Source organism: Typopeltis vanoorti, chromosome 17 (genome assembly GCF_054136105.1).
Source record: "Typopeltis vanoorti isolate ZY-2024b chromosome 17, IOZ_Tvanoo_1.0, whole genome shotgun sequence".
Lineage (NCBI taxonomy): Eukaryota > Metazoa > Arthropoda > Arachnida > Uropygi > Thelyphonidae > Typopeltis > Typopeltis vanoorti.
The window spans coordinates 109845628-109866027 of record NC_143565.1 but is presented as its reverse complement, the minus strand read 5'-3'; the positions used below and the strand labels follow the sequence as shown (position 1 = coordinate 109866027).

Here is a 20400-nt window from a genome sequence, read left to right as displayed (position 1 = left end):
ATAGAAATGCTGATAGAAGCAAAAAATAAGAGTGAGAAAGTAAAAATAGTGAGTCTGCTGCCTTGGTATAGCAAGACTGAAAATTAAGAAGAGGCCATGATTGTGAATGATTCAATGAGAAGATTATGCAGAGGAATGGTGGCAGTTCACTAAGATATATTAGTGAAGTTGATGGATGAAAGAACTTATATATGTTGATGGACTGCATTTGAATAGTTTTGGAGTTAAATGTTTGGAGAGAGAGAGAGGTCAAAAGTACAAACTCATGGAAACTAGGAGTATTAGAGGAGATGCAGTCAACTGTGAGTTCAGCCACCCCTGAAACAAATGAATGTGTGTGCACATGAATGATTATGCAATGCGAAATGCAGTTTCACAGATTTCAAATCCAAATGGGTTGGTAATGACATTACTCAAGAGTAGGAAGGGACGTGGTAAGATGGAAACAGAATTTACACAGTTGCTTAGAGAATAATTACCTGAAATAGCATGGACCAGGAGTATAAGAGTGCCAGATCTAGTAATATCAAAAAATGCATCCTTAAACATGGTAGACAACACTGCCTCCAATCAGGGAGTAACCATGCAGTCTGATCCAACACACAAACTTGGTTTTTGCTCAAAAATTGTCTCACAACGTTCGAACGATGAGTTCGAACATTATCGGTGGTACATTATCGTACATAGATGGTACATTATCGTGCAAAAGTGACCAGCTGTCTGCATCACGATATTCATTCCTTACGCAATGAATTCTCGCTATCAATCACTTGAAAAGTTCGAGATAAAACTCACCATCGACCATTTGGCCAGGCGGAATGAACTCTTTGTGGATAATGCCCTTGGAATTGTAGAAACAAATCAGCATTGTCTTTACTTTTGACTTCTCCAAGCGACTTTTTTTCGGATGCCCCTCTTCTGGTGCTTTGTTTCGAGCTCATGCTCAAAACATCATGTTTTGTCGCCAGTAAGTTTGAGTCCTTACGAGTGGTTTTAATCAGGTCCTTGCAGTGTTCAATTTGATACGTTTTTTGGTCATCGGTCAACTTGTGGTGAACAAATCACGAATTCAATTTAAGAAGACCCAAACTCTCAGTCAAAATGTTGTGCACAGTTGATTTTGGAATTCCCGAATTCATCTTCAATTAATCTCACAGACGATTTCGGGTTTTCTTTGATGAAATCGCACAGTTTTTGGATGGCCCAGCTTTTCTTCGTCCTCAAGCATCTCGTAACCACTTTGAAATCATTTAAACCACTCGTAAACTTTAGTACGGGATAAGCATTCATCACCGTAAGCTTTTTGAAGCATTTGATGCATTTCGGAAAAACTTTTACCAACTTTAACACAAAAGTCAATTGCAACTCTCTGTTTGAAACTCATTATCCGGCCATTTGTCAAAACACATCGTCGCTCTTGGCACTATAATTCGGCTTCTAATGAAACAAATGTCATAAACAGTTGACACGGCACTAATGAAGGTTACTGCTTTCGACAACAAAAAGATACAACAGGTGGAGCCACTAGTTTCTTCTATTTTCGAAAAGTTCGGTTTCTTTTTGGACAGAGGGTATATATATCAAGTAAGAAGAAGAATGACTACAGAAGGATGATTTTAATTAATGCTGATGGTAGGAAGATGACAGAAACAAAAGAAATAGTTGAGTTGCCGAGAGATCACTTTGAAAAGGTGTATCATCCAAGTGGAGATTTTGCTGTTCCTGATGTCGGTGCCGAGTATATTGAAAAATATCAATGTGAATACAGCAGTTGGACTAGGTAGCATGTTGGCCCATGTGCCATGTGAACGTGCACAACAACAGGCCTCTGATAAAATTGTTTAATCAATACATGATAAATAGAGCAAGAACAAGACAACATTCCTGGAAGTTGTGTAAGAGTATGGTTAGCAAGGGTGTCTGGAGTAGATTTTTTGCTTAGAAAGTGGCGAGTGAGTGGAATGGATTGTCAGAATCAGTTGCGAGAGCTCCTTGACAGTGAATGAGTTTAAGAGGTATGATAAGTACTGTGTGTATAAAGGTTAGTGTGGATCTCCCACGTTGAGCCTTCTGACCATGTATACCTGTATAACAATAATAATAACATGCACATATCTTAAATGACTAGTTAAAACCCTTGTTCCAGCTTTAATGATAAGGAACATAACTTCCTTTAATAAATTTAGTTTAATCCTTTATCCAAGTGTAAGCAAACAAAGTTTGTGCCTTAAGTAACTTGCCTGAAATATCAGTTAAATCAAGTTTTGCTAAAATCTCATTTTTCTGTTAAACCTTCAAAATCAAAAGTATTTGCTAGAAGACTAAAATTATGTAAGTTTCCACTGATAATGCAATTTTAATTTATTACAATGGGGTAAAATTACTGCAACAATAGGAACACAATACTACTGACACTAGAGTGTCAGAATAATAATTCTATTTTATTTCAAAAAATTTTGTAAAATGAAATTTCTCATTTGGACACTAAATTGCTTTAAAGAAAAATTCAATAGCTTGAAAACGTTAATGAAAGCATTCCAAAATTTATAAATTTCAACCTATTTAGACAAAATAGCTCTGAAACATCAAAAAAAAAAAATTATATATATATATATATTCAAATCATGACATTTAGTATGATTTAAATATATGCAAAATTGTAATATTGTAATTATAGTAATATCTATGATTTTGTCCATCATATTATTACATAGATATCTTCATAGTCAAAAGATTCATCACAGAAGGACCTCACTAATAATCATTGATATATTTATCACACTTTTTGTTGAACTCATTTACTGAACCCTGCCCCACCCCATGACCACCTCTGGTAATACATTCCACTCATTTGCTGCTCTCCAAGTGTGTAAGAGTTTCTAACCAAACAATTTCCAGGGTTAATCCTTGTTCCATACCTGTTGTGTCTTAAAGGTTTTCTTTGGCATCAAGACTATAAAATTGATTCTTTAGTAACATGTTTCCATCACGTTCTTCACATGCACTCTTTCCTGCTCAACTAATTTCTGTAACTCACAAATCTTCAATCTATCTTCATACAGAGCTCCAGGTAGCCACACAAAAGAAGAAGAATAATCTCAATTCTTTCTATCATGGAGTTTAACATCGCAGTGATCCTATTATCTTTTCTATCCACTTGTGTACACATTTCAGCTAAAAAGACGATTTTCAGTACAAATCATAAGGTTAGATATACAGAAAAGCGTTAGTATTTCTATATATTAGTCACACATCATACAAAAAACTTACTTGTTATGGTATTGTGTATTCAGTCCAGCGAATTTCAAATCAGGACAGTGAAATAGAAACAGAAGTGAAAGAGCTAGGCACACAAGACAAAAACCAATGCACACCCTTATTATATCAGCACATTTTAAATTAAATCTCTTTACTAGATAGCCACCAAGAAAGTTGCCTCCTCCTGCACCAGGTATGGTTACAGCTCCTAGTTCATAATAATAAAAACAAGAATTCTCCTGAAGTAAAATAGCACAAAAAATAACAAAATAAATAAATGAAATTCTTTTTACTAGGTTATAAAACTAACATTAGAATTCTAAGATATATAGAAGAAACTAGCTTTTTTTTTTAACCTTTCCTCTCACAAAAAAGGCAATTATTGCAACAATCAAAATTATTTTATAAGTAGCTAAATGCACATGTTAAACTGAGGATTATAGTTTCTATTCTTACCCAACCTTAAATATAGCCTCTGGAAATACAATGAAAAATGTAAAAACCTTATGTACAACAATAACACTATGCCTTTTCTGTTACTTTAAAATAAAACAAAATAATAGTAGATACTCTCTGGATTCATTTACCAATAAAATTTAAAACGCCAAAATATTTCACATTGAATAAAAACTTTTGGCAAGTCAACAGTTTTAGAAATAATGATCATGCATAAAGCTTTATGGTATCAAAAACATTTTTATTCTGAGTGATACCCAAAACTGAAATTAATAAAATTAACATTGTAAGTTAATCTAACAAAATTGAAAACAAGTAGACTAACAAAGGTAATGCAAATCTATTTAACAGGTGTAATTTATTTAAGTCTATACAAAATTAAGTTGTTATTTTGCTATTCCTGAATAGTTTTACTTATATATTGTTGTAACCAAATTTTAGTAGCAGACAACCCAATTAAGTACTATTCATGCCATGATGATTACAAGTAGGATTAGAGATGAGCATATATGTAAAATTTGTTTATGGTTACAGCTCCTAGTTCACAATATACAAATGGCAATAAATATTACTAGCCACAACTAAAACTGTCTACATTTGAATATGCTGTTTACATATAGCTATTCATTCACTCATCAATGGTATAACCTTACAGGCCCTAAGGGTCCACAACCTACAAAGTAGCCTTGGCTTCTATAATCATAATTTTAATAGAATATTGTGGGTAATCTCATATATATATATATATATATATATATATATATATATATATATATATATATATATATATATGAAATGTACTATTAACTCGGGCTTGGGATATGTTCATTTTTCTAAATTAACTGACTTAAACCCGAGAGTTATAACACAATGACATTTATTTGAAAAAAAACGCAACATGTTTCGTCAAGAATGACTTCTTCAGGCGATAAGAACATAGAAAAGATAATAAAAGACACTTAAATTAACATTGACACACTCCAAAGCTATACAATTACAAAGCCATAATATTCGACTGTAAATTACAGTTATTATGAGCTTGAACTACAGTCCGAGTTAATGTTCTATTGTTGTGCACCTGTGCGTGTGTGGAATCACGCGATCTCCAGTATCTAATAATAGAGTTGAAAGAGTCAACCAAATTATAGCTAAGATTATTATTCAAATGCAAAGGGTCTAAGGTGATTTCAATTGACTCGACAATGCGGCGCTCTATTTCATCATGGCAGATGTGTAGGTTTGAAGTCAATGTCCAATTTATTTCATGTTGGTGGCCTTCGTTGTTCATGTTTATTGAAAGCAGGACATGGCCCGACAGAGCAGTTGCTCTGGTTCTCTTATAAGCAATATCTCTCTGATGTTCTTCTAGACGTAGTAAGATAGATTTCTCTGTCTGCCCATAGCTTGGCTTTCTTTGTTCTTCGTTGTTCTTGGCCTTCGTTGTTCATGTTTATTGAAAGCAGGACATGGCCCGACAGAGCAGTTGCTCTGGTTCTCTTATAAGCAATATCTCTCTGATGTTCTTCTAGACGTAGTAAGATAGATTTCTCTGTCTGCCCATAGTTTGGCTTTCTGCATTCACAAGTGACCTCGTATACACCTGGGAATTGTAGAAGGTTGTGAGGTTGTTTATAGTTGTTGAAGCGTGATATTATTTCTGGCAGAGTCGAGAAGCATGTTTTTATGTTAAACTTCTTTAGAATTCTGCTCAGCTTTTTGGATAGTGTGCTGATATATGGCAAGACGATATGACCTTTGGAGTCGTCCTGTGTCTCTACGTTGTTACGTTGACGGTGGGATAATTGGTTGTTAATACTTTTTAGAGAGTAGCCATTGTTTTTAAAGGTCCATTTAAGATGTTGTAGTTCCTTTTTCAGTTCTTCATCTGACAGTACAGATCTTGCACGATTCGCTAGAGTTGATATAATACCCAACTTTTGCGCTGGATGGTGATGGGAGGACGCATGCAAATATCTGTCCGTGTGTGTTGGCTTTCTAAAAATAGAGACTTTAATTGATTCAGGCGTCTTGGTGAGTTTAACATCTAGGAAGCAGATGGAACTATTTTCTTCAATCTCCATAGTCAATTTTATATCTTGATGGCAGTTGTTTAAGTGGTCGAGATACTTGTGAAGATTCTCAGTACCATGCTCCCATATGAGGAATATATCGTCCACATATCTAAGCCAAATTTTTGGTTTTAAAGTAAAAGAGGAGATCGCCTTTTCTTCAAAGTCCTCGAAAAAAATGTTGGCTAACACAGGAGAGAGAGGGCTTCCCATAGCTAATCCTTTGACCTGTTTGTATAGTTTTCCTTCGAATTCAAAATAGCCAGAGTTTACACAGTGAGATAACAGAGAGAACATTTTATTTGAAATCTTGTTTTTTAAAATATGGAGAACGTCCTGTGTCGGAACGTTGGTAAAGAGTGCTACCACGTCAAAGCTCACCATGATATCAGAAGATTTTAGTTTTAGGTCCTTTATTTTAGAGACAAAATCTGTTGAGTTTTTAATATAAGAAGAAGATTTTCCCGCATAAGCTTTTAATGATGACGCCAAATATTTGGATAGCCTGTATGTGGGCGAGTCAATGCTGTCTACTATAGGTCTCAGTGGATAGTTTTCTTTGTGTACCTTCGGGAGGCCATATAACCTTGGAATGAGTGAGTGTAAAGAGCGGATGGAGAGCCGTGTATTCCGTGGAATTTCTGTGGTCTTTTGTAGGAGATTATTTGTTCTATTGTGTATTTCTCTTGTTGGGTCTCTCTCAATTTCCAAATAATTATCTGAATTTAACAGTGCTAAGATTTTTTCTCGGTAGTCTATTTTATCTAGAACTACAGTTGCATTCCTCTTATCAGCCTTTAAGATGACAATGTCCTTGTTAATCCGTAGATTTTTAATTGCAAGTCTCTCACTAGGGGATATATTATCAGAAGGAGGTTTTGCGTCGTTGATTGCAAGAATTGTTTCGATTCGAAGTAAACTCGCGTCTGCGGTAGGAAGTAGCGAAGCTGCCTTCTCCATCTTAGTTAAAAGCAATTCTTTAGGGATGCATTTTGGTGCTAACACAAAGTTTAGTCCTTTTTCGAGAATTTTCTCTTCATTGGGACTTAGCACATATGACGATTTGTTAACCACCAAATTCTTAAGACCTCTATGACAATTATTTAAGGTAGAACTTTCTTGTTTTGACTTGAGAAAGTTGAATTTTCTGATTAGCTTTTGTTTGTTTAAGTTTTGATAATGTGATGCACAGTATGTACTTAAATCTCTAATGTGATTCCAAGAATCCAGATCTAAGCAGGCTGCTAATTGGTTTTCTAAAGATGTTTTTTCTGTGAAAAGCAAAGATAAATAGCGTTTTGTATCGCAAATCCTCTCTGCTAACAGTTCAAGTTTAGCTCTGGTGTAAATACGGTGCGCTCTTTCTGTAGTAATGATTTCTTTAAATTGTAGGAACTTTGGAATAATTGAGGAAAACTTACATTTCTTCGAGAAGATGAGTCTGTTGATATTAATTCCAATGCTCTTTAGTGTCTTCTGATATGCTTTCATAATGCACAATTACCCTCGTCAGAAGGGAAATGATGAAACGTACTATTAACTCGGGCTTGGGATATGTTCATTTTTCTAAATTAACTGACTTAAACCCGAGAGTTATAACACAATGACATTTATTTGAAAAAAAACGCAACATGTTTCGTCAAGAATGACTTCTTCAGTCAATTGACTTCTTCTCGGACTGTAGTTCAAGCTCATAATAACTGTAATTTAGAGTCGAATATTATGGCTTTGTAATTGTATAGCTTTGGAGTGTGTCAATGTTAATTTAAGTGTCTTTTATTATCTTTTCTATGTTCTTATCGCCTGAAGAAGTCATTCTTGATGAAACATGTTGCGTTTTTTTTTTTTTTTCAAATAAATGTCATTGTGTTATAACTCTCGGGTTTAAGTCAGTTAATTTAGAAAAATGAACATATATATATAAAATACAAGCCATATGGAAATATGCACATTTTCTTGGTTGGTTTGCCTAACAACAAGATGAAAAACCAGAAAACCTTGCCAACTTCATATGAGGTCTACTAACTCACCTACAGTTGAAAAGACCAAAAGATTCTTCTTATCCTAGAAGGAAATCTAGGACTAGAAGTATCTTTATGACCTTCATTTAGAAGGTCATTAATTAATACTGAACTTACACATTACAGAATACTTTTTTTTTTTTGCATGGATGGATAATGCTTCTCCTCTATAACCCATGGATTTGAATCCCACTGTCATGGTATGTTAAGTAACTGTTCTAGATGAATTTCATTGTGTGATATGAGATCACCACACTACTTACTGAAGAGGCCAGAAATGACAATGTCCATGACTGGGCTCTAGATTTATCTTTTCTCACCAGTGGTACCAATGAACAATAATTTTGAAATCTCATCTGAAACCTAGATAACATGTTCATCTAAGTGTTTTGGACTTTCAACGTCCTCTTGATGTGTCAGATTCAATGGCCTATCACAATTAAGTTACTTGAATTCATAGGCTACATGGCATACACACGCATACACACACACACACACACTGGTCAGTTTTCTTCTTTTTCAGGATGAAAATCCCATTTTCTTTTATGCATTAGGAATTGATCTGGTACAGCCACATAAAGGACACTTAATCCTATCTTCATAGGCTGCCAAGTATCAAATTATATGAACTTTTTGGATTTGCATATTTTGGAAAAGGGGTTGGACCTTGGAAGTTTCCTAGAGATATGACCTTAACACTGCTATATGACTATTTCAGTTGAAGTTCTTATAGAAGTTCCTTTCATCTTAAAAGTTAATCCAGAAAGTCTTTACATCCGAAGGACACTAGTGAGTGTGCAGTAGAGAGCATTTGAGTGCTCGCTGAGGTTCTGAAGTTTCATTCAGGGAAATCATAGTATTTATCAAAATACAATGATCCCTTAATAATCCAAAATCATTGCAACAAGCAACACTAGAACTAATCTTCATTTAACCTTAACTAGCAATTATCTGACAGGTAAACTGACTTTCCAACATGATCACACAATCTCATCATGAACATATCACATGATGATACATTCATGGACTCACTGTGGGAGGGTCCTCCACTCCATACAGCCTATCATCTACACTAATTAATCTTCTATCTACACTCACAATGGCATAGACTATCAATTACAAATACACCATCTGCCACCACTAATTCCACATTTTATCTGTATACTGCTTGTGTACTAGGGCTGATTTGCCTGCATATAGGATGAAAAACCCAAATTTTCAGGAGGAAAACAGCTTGATTCTTAGTATTCACCATTCTCTATTACCTGTTTTCCTTGTTGCTCATCATCCCATAGTATCTATGGGAGTTCACTATGGAACCTTCAATAATCACTCATCTTATGGTTCTACACTTCCTTCTTAACTATAACCTTTCCCTGTTTGACCACTTGTCAAGGCAGTGATTTATGATTATTCACCAAACAACTTTGCAAAGTTGGAGATGAATTTCAACGCCTGGTGTGAGCCTGCTACCCCACTTACTGAAGGTCTGAAGTGGCTTAAAGTTCTATGTTTGGTCTCTAAAGCAAGGTTTCCAGACTATGTAAAAAAAAAAAAAAAAAAAAAAAAAAAAAAAAAAAAAAAAAATATATATATATATAAGTTGATAAAAACAGAAAAAAATATCCTTAGCCCAACCACAGTACAAATTGTATTATATGTTTGCAAATAACCCTTCATAGGCAGGAGCAACATAAAAAAAGCATGATATCTCATTCACAACCACATACATCCTATAAGGCTGTCACCAAATCTAACACTAAAACTTTGTGTTGCTTTCATCACATGCTGCCTGAGAAAGTTATCCCTCCAACTAAAAATCTGTTTCCTTTGTTTACATGCCCTATCACCTCCTTCCAATCCCCATTACTGTAATTCAAGTCCTTCGTTAGGATCATCCAAAATTTGCTTAACCTTCAAACAAAATATTTTTTTAAATTTTGCAGTCACCGACTTATATATTCATAAGTCTATAACTACATAGTATTAGATATTCTATTCTGTATATTTCGATATAATAATAAATTTAGTTTAATCCTTCATCCAAGTGTGAGCAAACAAAGTTTGCACCTGAAAGTATCTTCAGGACTGGGATAAGGTGGTACAACATCAGGGCAACTCGTTGCAAAGGTGGAGCAAGATACCAACACTCCTGTCTCAGTATCTCCTATAATGCAAAACACATCTCCTTGCGGATATGTCTAATGTTATGCATTAAGGGAAGGGCCACTACCCAGACTAGTTTCGACCTTTATTGAGGTCTCTTCAGTGAGAGCCAGGCCCAAGCTGAGATACCAGGCAGAAGCATTCGCAGGTCATCTCTACCTATAGGAGTTGCCAAATGGTATGCCACCCTTTTTTTCGTATATGTTATTTGTATATTTCGGTTATTTGTATATTTCGATGTTGCACAAAGTATTAAAGTAAGCAAACTTGCTTCAATTCTTTAATCTTTCCCTTTGCACGCATAATTCCTCTATTACTCTAACAGTACTTTGACTCTTTTCTTCATATCCTCTCCTCCCAGAAGATTGTATACTTTCCATTTCTATTCTCACCTGTATATCATTCTCAGTTAACCAAGTTTTACATTTCAGTTATCCTTGAACACAGCAATGCAAAGCCATAAACTTTGCTTTGTATTTCTGATTGTCATGCTCATGTCATTGTTACCCTATACTGCCTCACCAATCAATTACCTCAATCTCAAACTTTCCATCATTATACTGGTGGTTATACTGCTGGCCTGGTTGGCCGAGTGGTTAGCGTATCCACTCTCCAGCCAAAAGGCTGTGGGTTCAAATCCTGCCGTGGACATGGATGTTTGTTTGTGAAAATACAAGTAGTGGTGGTAAGTGGTAGATGGTGTTGGTAGTTGCAGATGGTGAATTGGTGGAGACAGAGTTGTAGAGCAGGTACCATCCCTCAATGAATTTTTGGACTCCCTGTAGGTGTTATGTAATAATAATAAAAATAATAAATACTTTATTCATTGTGAAATAATGCAAAATTTGAGAGCAATCAGAATGGGGGAGGAACAACTGATGGTGGGTGAGCAAGAGGTATATGAGGAATTGAGTAAAATGTTTATGTCAACAAGGCCATGGAACTTGATGGTATATCACTGCATATGTTTGAGGAGATGTTCCAGAGAGTTGACAACACCTTTAACATACATTTTCAACATGAGTCTTAGATTAACCCAGGTCATAAAGGAATGGAAAGATGGCAAAATTCTTCTCCTTGATAAAGTTGGTGATAAGATTAAGACTTCAAATTATAGGTTAATCAGCTTGTCTGGAGTTGTGGTCAAGGTGCTAGAGAAGCTAGTGAGAACAAGAATTCAGAACTGAGTGGACAGCAGTAGAATTCTCTTTAAATGGACAGCACGGGTTTGCTAAAGGAAGATCGTGTTTTAACAATCTACTTACCTATGATAACAAGGTGATGAATACATTGGACAAGGGGGATGCATATACAGTAATATATTTAGATTTTGCAAAGTTTTCGATAGATTACCACATTACAAATTAGTAGTTAAATAAGAACAGATGGGAATTGGATAATAAATCAGTGCATTGGATTGGATATTGGCTATCAACAGGTTGTGTATGGGGAAGTGATATCCTAGATGAGGAAAGTCGCTAATGACATACTCAAGGAATCTGTTTTGGGGCCATCATTGTTTAATTTGTATGTAAATGTCATTGGAAAGGATTTAAATGGTGATATACAGTTGTTTGCAGATGATGCAAAGTTGGGGAGAGTTATGAGAACTAGAGCAGATGTTGTAGCTTTGCAAGAAGATCTAAATAGACTGCCTGATTGGCTGAGTGTGTGTGTGGGGATGTCAGTTTAATGTTACCAAGTGTAAGGCTTTAAAATATGGGAAGTAAAGATGGGATGCAGAATATAGGATTGGTGGGGATATTTTGCAGGAGGTGAAGGATTTAAAGGTTGTAGTGGATACAGAATTGAAATTTTATGGACATTTTGCTAAAATTATGAGGACGACAGCAGATTGTGGGAATGATACAGAGAACGCTGCAATGTAGAAGTAAGGATATTCTGATTCCTTTATACAAGACTCAGACCGCATAGATCACTGTGCACAGATTTGGTCACCAGGGTTTCAAAAGTATTGCAAGATGATGGACAGGCTCCGGAGACAATTAACTAAATTGATTTCTGGTCTATGGAATGTAGAATATGAAGAGAGAGAGATTGAGAGAATGCAAATTACAGAAGAGATTAGCAGGTAGAAGGAAGAAGGGAGAGATGATCAAGACATGTATGAGGGTGGTCTGAAAAGTTCTCAGCCACGACCATAGATGGCAACACTATCGGCAAGAATTTTTTTTCTAAGTTGGTACATCTGTCATAAGCATCTATCTGAAATTGCAAGTCATTCTATCAAGTAGTTTGTTTTATACAGCTATCTGAAGCAAACGTGCTATCTGTATTCCCTTGAAATGGATAAAATTGAGTCCTTTCTTTTAGTGTTGCATGGTGATCAGCATTCATTTTAGAAATTATGAACTTTACAACCATGTTATAAATAACTCTTAATTTCCCGACATTTCGATCTTCATATTAAGATTGTCATCTGGAGTATATACAAGGACAAGCTGAGTTACATTATACACAGTAAGCTAAAGAACAACGACTTGATCGCCAGTTATCCTACTGGCATGACCTCTATTGAAAAAAATAAAATAAAAATAAAATAAAAAAATTACAAATTAATTATTTAGAAACTACATCAAACTAAATACTGTTTAAGATAACATGAGAAAAACATTCTTTCTTATAGATAGTCTTCTTTCAGTAACAATGATGTCCTGTTTTTAACATTACAATCGTTATTTTAGATTTAGGATTATCTACAATCCTGTTTATAGTTAACTCAGAGAGAAAGGTTCCATGGGTAGAATATATCAAATAACATTTGTAATGTTAAAAACAGGACATCATTGTTACTGAAAGCAGACTATCTATAAGAAAGAATGTTTTTCTCATGTTATCTTAAATAGAATTTAGCTTTGATGTAGTTTCTAAATAATTAATTTGTAATTTTTTTTCACTAGAGGTCATACCAGTAGAATAACCAGTGATCGAATCATTGTTTCTTTAGCTTACAGTGTGTAAAATGTAACTCAGCTTGTCTGTGTATATTTGTATATACTCCAGATGATGATCTTAATATGAAGATCAAAACATCAGGAAATTAAAACAGTTATTTATAACACGGTTGTAAAATCCGTAATTTCTAAAATGAATAAAACTGAGTATCGTGCAGTTATAAAATTCTTTGTAAAAGACGGTTTGACAGCAAAAGAAATTTATTCGAAGTTCAGAAAAGTTTATGGGTACGCTTCTCTTTCATTTTCAACAATTAAGAAATGGGCTGCAGAGTTTAAATGTGACCGTACCAGCCTTGAAGATGATCCACATGAAGGATGTCCAAAAAGTGTAGCAACACCAGAAATCATTGATCAAGTGCACGATATGGTATTGATGACCGGTGAGTCAAAGTGCGTGAAATTGCCGAGACTATAGGCATTTCAAAAGAAGAACGGGTAGGATATATTTTTGATATATTCCTTAAACTCATTGAGAATGGTCAATGAGTTTAAGGAGTGGTATGACAGACTTTGTTTCTTAGGGGGAAACTCCCCTCGATGAGTCTTGACAGAATTTATGCTCTTAGGAAGGACCTCCCATGATGAGTCTTTTGATTCCATGGAGGCCTGAATAATAATAATAATAATATGTTGCATAAAGAAAATTGCAAATGAAAAGTCTTCGTGCAAGATGGGTGCTGCATTTGCTCACAGCATATCAAAAACATACTTGCATGAAAATCTCTGAATAGTGCTTGGAGAGTTTTAAGCAAGAATAAAACTGATTTTGTGTGTATTTATTACTATGGATGAAACTTGGATTCACTATTACATACCAAAATCCAAACAGCAGTCAAAACAGTGGATATAAGCCAGTTGTTCAGCACCAAAGAAGACAAAGTCAGTTCCATCAGCAGGAAAGGTCATGGCATAGATGTTTTGGGATGCTGCATTTTGTTTATTAATTATCTTGAAAAGGATAAAACAATAACCGTGGAATATTATTCCGATCTTTGAACCAGCTAGACAAAAAAATTCATGAGAAAAGACTCAGTTTGCAGAAGAAAAAAATCACCTTTCATCAGGACAATGCACCTTCCTACAAAGGTGTTCTTGGCAATGGGAAAATTAAGGGCTCTCCAGTATGAATTGTTGGAACATCCACCCTGTTTCCCAGATTTGGCTCACTCTGACTATCTCTTCCCCAAACTAAAACTCTTTCTTGCTGGTCAGTGTTTTTCTTCGAATCAAGAGGTGATTGCTGCTGTAGAGGGGTATTTTGCAGATCTTACTGAGAACCACTACAGGAATGGGATAAGGTGCTGGAGCATCGCTAGAATAAATGTATTATTCTTAAGGGAGATTATGTTGAAAAAAAAAAAAAAAAAAAATTTGAAATTCTAAACTCTTTTTTTCATTGTTAGGCCAAGAACTTTTCAGAACACCCTTGTAAGGTGTAATTATCAGATTAACAGGGATGAGAATTTTCATAGAATTTCATAGACCATCCCTGGAAGCTGTATAAGGTGGGTGTGAGCAAGAGGATCAGTAGATTTTTTGCATGGAGAGTGGTGGGTGATTAGAGTGAAGGGACAGTGAATGCATTTAAGTGAAGCTGTGCAAGTGAGAGTGGGACCTCCCACAATGAGTCTCCTGACTCCATGGAGGTCTGTTAATAACAATAATTCTTCAGAGAAAATCAAATCATTTGGTTCAAAGGCCATCTCATTGCAACTACCTCTCCTCACTAATAACTGCTATACTACACCTCTCCTCTGACCAATCACATCTCTTATTCTCATCTGCTCTCTTACCCTGATGCAGTTTACCATGCTGTTCTAGTATAAGCATTCTCACTCTTTTATCCTCCTTCCACAATCTCCTTCGTGTTTTTTGCTCTCTCTCTCTCTGATCTTTATTCACATTTTATTCTGCCTCTATGCTCGCTCTCTCTAAAACAGCAGTCACTCCAAATGTCCAACAAATTTGCATACTATTTGCCTCAAACAGCTCAGCCATTCATTCCATCTCCCATGATTTTCTCAAATTACTTAACATTTTCTTGCCTTCCAAATCAATTGTACTCGCAACCACCCACTAACTTTGATGCGTACATTATGTGTTTCATTGTGCCACCCCAAAAGCATGTGTTATGTTTTCTGATTAGCATTAACATTGCTGAAGCTGTGAAACAAAGCACTTTATAAAATAAAACAAATACAGATGAAAAGTGCATTTTTTACAAACTTTTACTAAAAATATTATGAACTATTGTTATAGATAAGACTATATAATTATCATGGAAATCTCACTCAAGTTCTTACCAACAATCAATGCTGCAGTACTTGCTGCTATACTAAACTGAGATTCGATGATTTTGGGCAAAAATGTAGCCATTCCTGACACAAGTATACCTGAAAGACAAAAAACTAAAATATTCAAACTGATTTTTAAGCATTAAATTAATAAACATTGTTCAAAAAAGACTGACTTAAGAAAAAAAGAAAACTATTACTTTTAAACCTAAAATGATCTTGAAAATATATCTCCAAAAATGGACTGTATTATATAAAAAGGGTGATACTGTTAGAGGAAATCTTTTTCAAAAGACTGGCCTAAGTTTTGACTTTTATTTTGAAATCTGACAGCATCAGTTGGTTTAAGAGAAGCTAAGGAAGTAGGAAAACAACATTCTATTAAATTCTCTTAAAACATATTTTTCACCGACAGAAAGAAGGAAAATTCATATGCAGGTTAATTCTGGCTGAGAAAGAAATTTTAAAAGTCAGCTAGCTATGATATAAATTTATATCATGCAACAGATGAAATGGAAAAAACTAATCACTACTGAAGCTGCATTCAAAGTCAGCATGGATTTGTTAAGAATTCATATTTTAGCAATAAGCTACTTAAAGTATTACAACAGCTAAGCATGGGGAAAGCAGTATTCTGAAAGAGGAAAATCACTAGTGCTGCACCATTTCAGTATAGTTATTGTTTAACTTACACATTATAATACTGGGAAAGGTGAATAGGGACAGGAAATTTTTCTCACATGATGCAAAGAAGGGAAGAAATGAAATAGACATGTCTCTAGATTATATATTTTGGTGAAGATATATTTAAGAAGGTGAGGAAATAAATTAACTGGAGGGAGGGAGGGAGGGAGGAACAGCAAGGATCTAAAATTAAGCAGCCAGATTAATAATTAAGGATAAGATTGTCATAACAATGATAAAATTACTGACAAGCAAAGGGGATTATATATAGTTATGTACAATGCAGAAATTCAATCATGATTTTCAAGGAGATGACGATATTTTGGAAAGGATTCAGAGAAGAGTAACCAAAGTGATATCAGGTCTCACTGAAATGTTAGGTATGAAGGGGGTGATAAGACAGACTTAAGTTGTGAAGAGTGTTAACAAGTTAATGTGGAAGAGATTTTTGCTAGAGTAGTGGAAAACAGAAGAACATACCTCATGGGAGGTGTATAAGGAGAATACAAGCAGGGATAAAAGGAAAAGGGGAATAGTTGGTGCACAGAATGCATTGTCTTGGAGTGTAGCAAGTAAAGAAACAGTAATGAGTTTAAGAATGGTTTGATGAACAGAAGAGTAATCATTAAGTTCTTATAATTAATCACTCTCTCTGCTATAATTATCATTATAGCAGAAAGAGTGCAGAGTGATGGGGTAGGATGGTCTCAAAGAGTGGGGAATTGTTATATTTGTATACTAATGTAAGGATTATCAGACATAAAAAGGGACCAAGTTTGTAGCACTGATCAAGTCAGTAAGCCCAAGGATAACTGGCATAAGTGAAAATTGATTATCTGAGGATAATGTACAGTCAGGAGTAGAAATGGTAGGATAGAGAATTTTCCAAAAGGATAGCTGAAAAGAGGGAACAGAGCACTGTTAGTGACAGAGGAATTGTGTCCTTCAAGAGCGGAAGTGGGAAATATTAGCACGTACAAAGATTGTGAAGCTATTTGGTGTGAAGTTGAGATCAACTGAATAGTCCATCTAACAGGATGTTATAGGTGAGGGAATGTGAAGAGCGTTGACTGAAATATATAGACCAATTAGTTGGACAAGTAAAACAAAAGGTGATTCTAATGGTAGATTTTAATTACAGGAATGTGGATCAGAAAGAAGTGATAGTGTATGGAAAAAAGGAGAGTGAATTATTTAAGTTTTTGGGATATCTATCATAAGCAGCAAGTGATGGAAGCAAAGTGAAAAAGAATTACAAGAGATAACCAGCCCAGTTTATAAAAAACAAAAACAATGATAACCTCAAAATCTTAAAGATACAAATTGGCAATAAGCAAATTGAGAATGTAAAGAAGTTCACTTATCTAGGAAACACGTTGAGTCAAGATGGATGTTCAAAAACCGACATTAAATACTGAATTGCTAAGGCAACCATGGCCCTACAGAAGTTAAAATTGCTATTCTGTTATCTCCCATTGTGGGGAGATAACAGAATAGCAATCACAACCAGACTAAGAACTAATTGACACCTTGGTGAATTCTGTCCTCTTGTATGGTTGTGAGGCCTGGACTTTATTGAAAGAAGATGAGAGGAGATTCCTGTCTTTCGAAATGAAAACTTACAGAAGACTGTTGAGAATTCCCTATACCGCTCATGAAACAAATGAAAATGTCCGAAAAACTGATTGATTCAATAGATGGGAGAAAAAGGAAAAATATTCTGACAGTCATCAGAAGAAGACAGATGAAATGGACATGTGGAGAGGGTTAATGGCATTCCAAAGCAAGCACTAGAAGAAATTATTATTATCTCGGGTGCAGTCCCTAGACTCAATGAAGGAAATCATTCCAGGATCAAGGGTTAGGAGTCGACCTCGATAAAAATGGACTGATAACATCAAAAAATGGACAGATTCCTCCCTTTCTCAACTGACATCAAGAACAAGAGACCAAGACGACTGGAGGAGGCTAGCAAAGCGTATCACCTACCAGCCATGAATGACCCAACGGTTCATTTAGGACTACGGGAGAAGCAGAAGATGGAAGCAACATGAGGTTCTTTGGATTCAGTGATATCCTCACAGTATGCAAGTTGTAAATGAGGTATTAACACTGCCACCTGTTAGCAAGAGTTGTTCATAAGATATTAATTTGGAAGGCAGTCTAACAGGAAATGGTGACTGTCAAGAAGGTAAATGTATATGCAGAACTATCAGTTGGATCATTATGAGAAACTCCATAGTCAGCTAGTATTAATACACCGGGTTGGTACGTTGTACAGAAAAGATGTTGACAATGCTTGGGAATTGATAAGGAAGTATCTGACACAAGTAATGCATACTGCATACCAAGAGAAAAGCAAATAAATAGAGTAGGAATGAGATGGATGAATAGTGAAATCAAGCAAGCAGCGTAGCAAAAATTATGGAGGAAGTACAAGATAGTCTGTAGCGAACAGATGCATGAAGAATATAAACTACAGGCCAGAAAAGTGCAAGCATGGTTAAAAAGAAAAAGTACAAGGCTAGTCAAGTCAAAGAATCATAAGGAATGTTTTTACTAATGCGGCAAAGCAAGAGATAAAATAATCATGGCAGGTTAACACTGACAGATAGTAATAGTAGCAGAGTGAGCAGTGCAAGTGGAATTATTTAATGAACACTTCAGTGTAAATGATGCTGTGCAACATGTAGAAGGGAGGCAAGCATTAGGAGAATTAAAGGTGAAAAAATCAGGGTGTATCAAATGTTTCTTGGGTTAGAAGTCAATAAGGCTGTGAGAATGGATGATTTATCTTTGTATATTTAAGCAATGTGCAAAAGAGTTAACCTTGTTATGTTAATGAATGTCTTGCAGCTGGGAAAGTTTCTTAGGGGTGAAAAGGCAAAATAGCACCTCTCCACAAGCAGGGCTCCAAGATAGATGTTTCCAATTATAGACTGGTCTGTATTGTAGCTGTGGTCAAAGTGTTGAAGAAACTGGTTAGGAATACAAATAGAATACAGGATGCGGTTGATAGACATAGGATCTATGATGGTCAGGACAGGTATTGTTTTTAGCAATCAGCTTGCATTTTAAAATAAGGATGAATGTGTTGGGAGATTCATATACAGTGATATTTGATAGATTTATAACTCTGCATTTGATAGATTACCACATGACAGAATGATGTATAAGCTGCTGAAGATGGGATTGGATAACAGATTAATTAGATGGATTGAAGACTGGCTTTCTCAACCAGCAAGTTGTGTATGATGGAGAAGTGTCTCAGAAAAGAATGTAACCAGTTGGGCCCCCACTGTTTAACTTATTTGCTAATGATATTTCATGCAGATTGACTGGGGATCTTCAAATGTTTGCTAATGATGCAAATTTAGATAGAATTATCAGGAATATTACTGATGTTAATTCTTTAACAGAAAGATTTGAATAGCCTTTAAGCTTGGACCAATTAGTGAGGTTATAGTTTTAATATTAATAAATGCAAGGTGCTACATTTTAAGGTGCAGAGATACAAGACTACATACTGTATTAGTGGAGCTGTGCTTCAGAAAGTAGATGAGATTCAGTATCTTGGGGTAATGGTAGACAGCAGACTAAAGTTCTGAGGACACATTGCAAGTGTTGTGAAGACTGCACATCATAGTGCTGCTATGATAAAAACACACTGACATGTAGAGATAAGGAGGTAGTGGTGGTGCTTCTATATATGGCACCACCACCACCAGTCGGACCACATATGGAATATTGCGCTCAAATGAAGTCAAAGTCAGGTCAAAATTGGAAACACTAGAAAGGATGCAAAGACAAATAATCAAAGTGAGATCAGGACCCTGGAGTGTTGATTATGCAGAGCAGATATGACAGAGACCTTCAAGTTGGTTAAGGAATTCCACCAGATTAACTTAGAAGGAATTTTAACAAGAGCGTAGGATAAGATGGGAAGAAGCCATCTTATCCTACACTCGCCATCCCTGGAAGTTGTATAAAGATGCAAAGGGCATCTGGAGTAGATATTTTCCATGGAGAATTGTTAGTGAGTGGAATGCATTTCCAGGGTATATAGGGAATGCAAACAGTATAAGTGATTTGAAGGTTCAATATGATAGACATGGTGCTGGCTGAGTGGGCCTCTTGCAATTATTTTCACTCCCTGGAGGTTACTGTAACAGGCCAGCTATTGGGAATTATATATATATGTTAAAATATACCAAAGCTATTTTAAACCTGGTTTTACTCCATTTCCCCAATTTGTGCACATTTTTATGTTAGAACATTGTGTTAGTAATAACCAGTCCATGTCCTGAGCAGAAATCCAATATTTGCCTTTTGGATTTCTATTATTATCATTAGTAGCTTTGCTCTTTTCTCCATATTTTCCCAAAATATTTTTGTATGTCTGACAATTATTTTCTACTCTGCTATTTAGATCCCCAACAAGGACCAACTTTTTCTTTTTCATATGTCAGTTGCT

General features: G+C 35.4%; 1 protein-coding gene across 11 annotated transcripts in view; it reads right to left on the bottom strand.

Annotated features, from left to right (window-relative positions):
• Positions 1-20400, bottom strand: part of LOC150097772 (solute carrier organic anion transporter family member 4A1-like) — a 203541-nt gene that overhangs the window by 52403 nt on the left and 130738 nt on the right. For all 11 annotated transcript variants that reach the window (XM_090407739.1, XM_090407747.1, XM_090407744.1 and 8 more), the window contains 2 exons: positions 15252-15341; positions 3271-3466 (listed from right to left, as the gene is read on the bottom strand). In XM_090407739.1, coding sequence (XP_090263865.1) covers positions 3271-3466; positions 15252-15341 — 286 coding nt within the window. The remainder of the gene's footprint in view (positions 1-3270; positions 3467-15251; positions 15342-20400) is intronic.